Raw genomic sequence first — 7,602 nt, 5'->3', positions numbered from 1 at the left:
AGTTTGGTAATGATGTGTTCATGTGTTGGCAAAACCATCACAACTTGAGCTACCCACCGGGAAAGTTAATCAAATTCACCCCCATTTTTTGTCGGGGGAGGGGGTGGGGAGCTAAATGGACATTTTGTTACTATTAGTAAAATGGGTTATCAATAGTGTTAGTAAAAGATACAGTTAGTTTCTTTTCATGCTAAGGGAAATTTGTATTCCCCACAACAGGCAAGTAAAGCCACAAACATCATCAACACTGGAAGAATGATTTCCCTCAAGGGAACATGAGTATCCGAGGAGTACGTGAACGCAGATTAAGACAGAGAGGATGTGGGTGTTGAAAAGGAGACAAGAGACAATGACCTGAAGCCAAAGCACAAAAAAGTCTTCTCACAATATTTTAAAGTGTCTTTAAATAATTTGAACAATATACTAGAGTACATCTATACACAAACTCAAGTGTAAAAAGAAGTGTCTACAATGTGCCAGCAGAGAGGTTTAATGGACTAGACCACAGGTGTCAAATCCAGTTCCTGAAGGGCTGCAGCTCTGCATAGTTTAGCTTTAACCCTAATTTAACACACCTGATCAAACTTATTGAGTCCTTCAGGCTTGTTTGAAACCTACAGGTAAGTGTGTTGAAGAAGGGCTGAAACTCTGTGCAGAACTGCTGCCCTACAGTAACTGGATTTTACATGTGGACTAGAGAATTTGAGAGTTTGCCAAACTTACTGTAAATTAGATTTTGATCTAAATTTATACTTTGACCGCTGAAGAAAAAACTGTCTGTGCAAACAAATAATTGTTTTTTTTTATGTTTCAACATCCAGGATAAGCAGAAGTGAGCACCATTTTGATTAACAATACCACAAATGGGTCCTCCCTCTTCATTGTCATCTAAAGGTGAGTTTGGAATCATGCATGTTTCATGCAAATGAAAACCTTGTGCTCCAGATGTCATAAACCCACCCAAAACCAACTGTAAGATTAATATTCTGGTAAATAATGCATAGTTTTTTTGCACACCAATTGTTTTGATTCATAAGACCTCAATGTTTTGCCTGTATACGTTTTCCCCTCTCAAAAGTAGGGATGCAACAATTAACCAGTTTTGCTATTAACCACGCTTTAATTAGTCATGGTTAATTAATGGTAAAGGCTTCTCAACACTGTTTCTGCATATAAACAAATCTGCTGCAACTAAAAGTTGTCAACTGTGCGCTAGTTTAAAGTTCCAAGCCGAGGCTAAAGTTGTACACCGTGGCTAATACGCAAGCACACTGGAATAACTATGGCTGAGGCTATTAACTAAGGGCTGTACGCATGTTGTGTCTTTTGTGCACGCAAGTTCATTATTTTTCTTTCTTGTGCCCATATTTGAAATGACGTGCATGCGGCACACACGCTTTTCAGGCACACCTAGTTGAAGGAATGGCGCAAGCACACCGCAAGTCATGTGACAAGAACTGACTGTTCAGCTTCATGCTTTGTATGAAATACACATTTCTAATCCAAAGAGGAAAAAATACAAAATGAAAATGCCAAACGCGCACACAATATAATAATAATAATAATAATAATAATAATAATAACAACAACATAGTTGATCAAAAGTGCCGTTCAGACTGAGGTTCTGCAGCCTTTGTTTACTTAAAAAAAGGAGAAACACTTGACTAATATGATGCTTAGATTTACATAATATAAATACAATTTTTTCTTGATTTTCTTTTTATTCATTGCTCTATCATTTATTTTCAGTGTAGAATTACTACTTGCGCCTAAATGCCCTTTTTTCACTTATTTTTAAGTCTAAAGAGAAATGGACCATTGTTTGTTTTTTATTAGTATTTTTTGCTGTATTATTTGATTACTGAGCAATGATAAAAATCACTTTAAAATATAAGGAGTTTTCATGTGATTTTCTTAACTAGTAGTGTCTTGAAATTAATGAATGCATAATCGTGATAACCATGAAACCATGATTGTTCCTCAGATTATAATCGTACAATTAAAATCTATAAATCGCTGCATCCCTATTCAAAAATGCTGGTAGCTATTGATTATTGCTGATAGCTTTTGACATCATTTTATGAATAACCAATGAGCTCGGTTTCAGCTAAAAAGTCTTCTACTGAAGAAACGGTCACCTAGAGCCTGAGGGTGAATAAATAACAGCAAAGTTTCATTTCCCTTTAATATTTACTTAAAATAATAATTAAAAAAATTCTGAAGTGGAAATCATCTGTAGGATAATAAATGCATTTACTGTCACTTTTTTAGCTGAATTTGCAGAGAAGAGGGGCATAATTAGAAAGTCTTCGGATGATGGGTGTAAAGTAGACGAGTGAGCTCTTACTTGTTGAGCAGTTCGTTTGACTCAGGCAGAGGAGGAGCAGCATCTTCAGAGACCGCAGAGGGAGGAGCAGAGCTGAGAGACCGAAAGTGAAGGATGCAGAGAGACATAGCGACCCCAGAAAGATGTAGTCATGGGTGAGAAGTGTTACGTGTTAAAAGGCACAGATGGTTAAAACAGACCAAGGAGGTTAGAAAGTGGTGAGACGTAAATAGAGGAGAGTGAAGCCAAAGTAGGAAGGCAAAAGAGGGGATAAAAAGAGAAGGCAGACGTTAGTACAGGCATTACATTAGCAGCCGGTAAAATGTTAGCAATTCAAAAATCACCACCACACAGCAGACAAATAGAAAATACACCACAGATATAAACAACACAACATTTACACAACATCATGTGACTATTGAATGTCAATAACATATTGCCACTGTAGTCTACCACTGGCCCCTTACTCAGAGTCACCAGGACCCTCAGCCAATAGGGAGTCAGAGCTTTCAGTGGGAGGTTCCAGATCTCTGCCATAGTCCAATGAAAAGCAAGGACGTCAGACGTGCACACACATTCACACAAACATGTGCACGCACACACACACACACCAAAATGAGGGAGATGGAAATGGGAGGGAAAGAGAAAGAGAAAAAAAGAAGCAAGAAAAGAGAAAGACAGTCACATACGCAGCAAGATAAAGGACACAAGATTACAGAACAGACAAAGAGGAAGACAAGAACAACAAGCAATAGAGAAAGTGCAACCACAGAAGAGCAGAAAGCCTGACGGACACATATATATATATAGCTCTGAACAGGTTAAAATATTAGTGTACTTTACAGCTCAAGAAATAATGCACAGAAGACTGAATCCTAATAAGCCAGATGCTTATTTACCTCAGGAAGCCATCATCATTGACACCAGCCTCCGAGAACACATCAACCAATAAGCTGCCTGCACTGGGAGGGGCGGCACTGACTTGGGGACCTGTGCGGAGCCCCAGCAGATCAGCAGATGGGGACGGAGTGGACTGAAAGAGAAAGCATTCATGACATTGAAGTTGGCTTTAATAAGCAAATGCTGAAGAGCTAAAGGTCTCATTAGAAAGCATCTGAATCAGGATGTGTGCAGTGGGTGGTTGTTTTCTCAGGGATTGTTCTGTATTTGCTGACTCACTTCCCTGTACAATGCAAACATGTGCAGCAGCTGAAGTTTGCCGCATATTCGTTTTAGCATCAGCCCACAAGCAGCCCACAGTATGAGCACTGACCATCTGATGCATATTGGCAACATAAATGGCAAGAACTGCATGAAATTGGCAGATCCAATCTGAAGCGCCAGTCTGAGAGGAAATAACGTTCACAAGGAACAAGGCTGATGAAAGGAGAACTTGAGGGAAAAATGATGGCAAAAATATTTAGATTTATTTTTTTTTTAAAAAGTGTCTTGGGCTACAACTCATAATTAGGCTGATAATTTATTACCTAAACGATACTAGGACAATTCATTTGACTGGCATTAATCATTTGACTGAATACTAATTAGCTGCACTACAGCACTGCAATACAGCACCCCGCAGGTCAAAACATGTTACTGCAGACCCCAAAAATAGGTCATAAGAATGACTACTCAAGAAAATCATGTCAAGATTGAGGATAATGTTTAGTTACTTTTTGTTCCTACCCAAGTAGTGTCTGTACTTGCATAACTAAAACTAACAGACAATTTGTAATATTAATCAAAAATAAACCCTTCCTCTTGATGCCAAACACAAAATAAAATATTTTGAAGAATGTTGTAAACCAGTGGCTAGTTTTTTTTTCTCACTAGGGAAGTCAATGACTACAGGTATCCAACATTCAACAAAATGAAAAAAACTTTTAATGTTTTAAACCACTTGAAGATGAATAAATTTTCATTAATAGGTGAACGACCCCTTTAATATATATATATATAAAAAAAATAATAATATTATATATATATATATATATATATATATATATATATATATATATATATATATATATATATATGACAAAACTGAATTGAGAAGCAATTAATCTAGACTTAAGTTACTTAATCCGTCAGAAATCATCGCGTGCTGATTTGATGTTGTTGTTGAAATTTGTATAGTTGCTTAATATCTTTGTGTAAACCAACATTTTTCAAAATTTGTTGATGAAATTTATTTTTGAAAAGGGTATCCCATGCTTTCATTAACAGCAGTGGGCTGTTCAAGATCTTTTTAAAGCGCCATTAATTTTAAATCAAGCACATTTGTAATTCATACCTCAACATATGTCACAAAGTCCTCACTGTACTTAACATTTTACTTGCACTTAATATTGACATTAAACATGAATTTTGATCAAATTTGTTAAATGGTGATATTCAGTTTCTGAAATATTAATAAAATGTGCATTTTGTTAGTGTTATTGCACAAGTTTTCAATAGATTGAATTGAACAATTTCTCAGTTTTTTTCATTCAGTTTTTGACATAATAAAACCTGTTTAAATAAATTGTATTTCAAATTAAATTCAAACACATTCAAAGACCTGTGCTTGTTTAAGTACTTTTTCAGGTTCTGAATTGTCTGAAATTGAAGTACTTTTAAATACTTTCAAGAAGCACGAGAACCCTGTTTGAAATAGATTTCAAGTATAAAACATCACTTTTAACAAACTTAATGTTGAACTAATAAATTATGTAAAAATAAAAACGCTAACCCAACTTTTCAACTGTATTAAATAGTTTTGAATTAAGAGAGTTCGTGTCTCACAGCATTAGATGCAGCAATGGTGGAGTTGTCTCCTCCTCTCTCTCCTCCTCCCCCATTTAGTTCTCCTCCCTCTCTCTTTCCCTCCTCTAATTCGTTTACAGACACGGCTCCTGGTCCTTTCTTCTTTTTCAGCTTGGCCAGGATGGACGACTCTCTCTCTGGGAATGGAGGCATCTCCTCCAGCACTGTGGCCTGCAGTCACACACAGCAATATAGTTGATTATGCAAGCTATCAGTAAGACACAAATCAACAAAATTTGTGCAAAAGTGTGAGATCTCACCAGGACATCAGTGCTGGCGATGGAGGACAGTTTGAGATACTCGACTGCTCTCTGCTGCAGCTCGACATCACTGTTTCTGATCTGGCTGTCGGAGCGCAGCACTTCCTGAATGGTGCTCTTTGTCTCCGGGAACAAATTAATGAACTTAATATAGGCTGACAGCAACAGGGCACGGGTGGGAACTGAGCACAGGTGAAACTTGGAGTGGAGCAGGTTAAACTGAACCAGAGGGCTGGTGAGATGGAAGAAAAGAAATGGGACGAAGGAAAGCAAAGTGCAAGGTTGAAGATGTAAGAGAGAGATGAAAAAAACAAGAAAAAATCATCAATACATACAATTTAGGGCTGCATGATATTGGGATAAATCTGACATTGCAATTTTTTATTTTTTTGCTGAGATATGAATATAATTTTGCTAATTGATCTAAATCGCTCTATTAAGGAACATTTCATGAATTTAGATTTACTGGGGTGATCAAGTCTTTTTATATGAAGAAATCAGCATAAAACGTAACAAACAACAAACATCTATAAATACGACATAGAAAAAATAAACCATGTTTTATGGTTTTTTTTGAGAGTCTAACAGTGTTTAAACTGTAACAGCATATGTTTTACGTAGAGGATGCCCTTTTTTCATTCATTTTGAGAATAAACCAATAAGAGACTCATCTCCTATTCCCTCTGAGTCAGTTGCGTCGCACCATGGCGCATTTGCTATTAACATAGCAGACCTTGTAAGTGAAAAAACAGAACAGATCATCTGCAGCGCAAGGATAAAGAACGAGCCTCCTCCAATCTGCCTTTACTTTCACTTTCTTTCTTTCGTGGATAAAGAAACAGCGTTGAATGCACTCCACTGAAGACATTCGTCAGCCTATACATAATTAATTTAATTTGTTAAGTGCAAATATTTGTTTAAAAACTATTTATAAATTCAGTTCTAATTTCCAGCAAATGAATAAATGAACAATTATAATGAAGTGTGGTCAAAAAACGCAAATGCACGTCCTATGCCCCATATTGTCCAAAACCTGACAAATGGACAAATCTAAGCTTGTTTTTATTAAAACATACATAAACATGCATATGATAAATAATACTAATAATAAATATATCAACATAATATAAAAGCAAGATGTCCTGAATAAACTCAAAAAAGCCCCCTGAGATGAAGGCACGGAGTCAGTGATTTTTATGTGGAAAGTAATAATTTATGTAATATTTTAATCCTTTAATTTTTTCATTTGTAAAGTTATTTGTGTATTGCGGTACATACTGCATGTTATAAGCGATTTGTAAGTGAGGTGCACAACTAACGCGCTCTGTGCTGGACTTAAACCTGCTTGCAGCTAAAATAGCAACGGACCAAAAATGCGCCTTAACACACCTCTTTTCTAGACTGGAACACCCATGAGTCCACAAAGAGACGCAAATGCCATTTAAACAACTTTGCGGAAATCAGGAAAATCAAAGTCGCGCTGGTCTGAAAATAGCAACTCGACAGGGCAAACACGTCTTGCACCTTATTGCGCTGGGTGTATGATAGGGCCCATAATCTTTAATAAATACTCTAATCCTGCAACGTGACTATTGTGGATGCACACATTGCTGTATCGATGCTCAAACAATATATTGTTCAGCCCTAATTCAAATACACCTATAACATTAAACGTTTGATGTCAGAAGACACATTTTCTAGATTTACTGACTTGGAAGTGTTCACCAAACATTTTACACATGTAAAACATGATACATGATATCTTATATTTTGGGAAATTAGCCTAACCGTGTCTTTATTACAATTTTCCTGGGTCTTAAAGCATTAACATTTTCCAGCTTGAAGGAGACTCTATGGTTTTACTTTGTTCTTGGTTAATATGCTATATCTGGGTTTAAATTAGACAAACAAAAAAGTGATAATTTTATTATAATTTAATTTCAATTATTAAACGCCTTTTGTTGATGACTGGATAAAACCCAGCGATACCCATAAAACTTTTTGAAGATATTAAGTAACTTACAGAAAAAACTACATTTTACTATAACACACCTGCAAATGGCAAACCCAGAGAAATGATAAAACCTTTGAAATGGTCTTTAAATGTTTCACAGAGATTCATCTTTATTGGTAATGTTTGCTTATTTAATTAATTGTTAAATTATTAATAAAAAAGGACACCCTGCTTTCCTTGACTGATTGAATTATTTC

At 36.1% G+C, this 7,602-nt stretch overlaps 2 protein-coding genes and 1 long non-coding RNA gene across 9 annotated transcripts in view; 1 reads left to right on the top strand and 2 right to left on the bottom strand.

The window, feature by feature from the left end:
• Positions 1-7,587, top strand: part of LOC141381223 (uncharacterized) — a 17,154-nt gene extending 9,567 nt beyond the window's left edge. Inside the window, exons 2-3 of the long non-coding RNA XR_015480976.1 lie at positions 822-894; positions 5,243-7,587. This is a non-coding gene — a long non-coding RNA (uncharacterized LOC141381223). The remainder of the gene's footprint in view (positions 1-821; positions 895-5,242) is intronic.
• Positions 1-7,602, bottom strand: part of tbc1d10b (TBC1 domain family, member 10b) — a 442,453-nt gene that overhangs the window by 407,686 nt on the left and 27,165 nt on the right. The gene's annotated exons all lie outside the window — the stretch shown is intronic.
• Positions 1-7,602, bottom strand: part of ap2a1 (adaptor related protein complex 2 subunit alpha 1) — a 34,457-nt gene that overhangs the window by 6,415 nt on the left and 20,440 nt on the right. For 2 of the 6 annotated variants that reach the window (XM_087244733.1, XM_087244734.1), the window contains exons 11-15: positions 5,392-5,623; positions 5,111-5,302; positions 3,226-3,359; positions 2,794-2,856; positions 2,348-2,419 (exon numbers count right to left, since the gene is read on the bottom strand). In XM_087244733.1, the coding sequence (XP_087100859.1) occupies positions 2,348-2,419; positions 2,794-2,856; positions 3,226-3,359; positions 5,111-5,302; positions 5,392-5,623 (693 nt within the window). The remainder of the gene's footprint in view (positions 1-2,347; positions 2,420-2,793; positions 2,857-3,225; positions 3,360-5,110; positions 5,303-5,391; positions 5,624-7,602) is intronic. The other 4 variants (XM_087244735.1, XM_087244736.1, XM_087244737.1 and 1 more) reach the window with 2 other exon arrangements.

Source organism: Danio rerio, chromosome 3, assembly GCF_052040795.2.
Source record: "Danio rerio strain M-AB ecotype USA chromosome 3, GRCz13ab, whole genome shotgun sequence".
Classification (NCBI taxonomy): Eukaryota; Metazoa; Chordata; class Actinopteri; order Cypriniformes; family Danionidae; genus Danio; species Danio rerio.
This window is presented reverse-complemented; position numbering and strand designations above follow the sequence as displayed.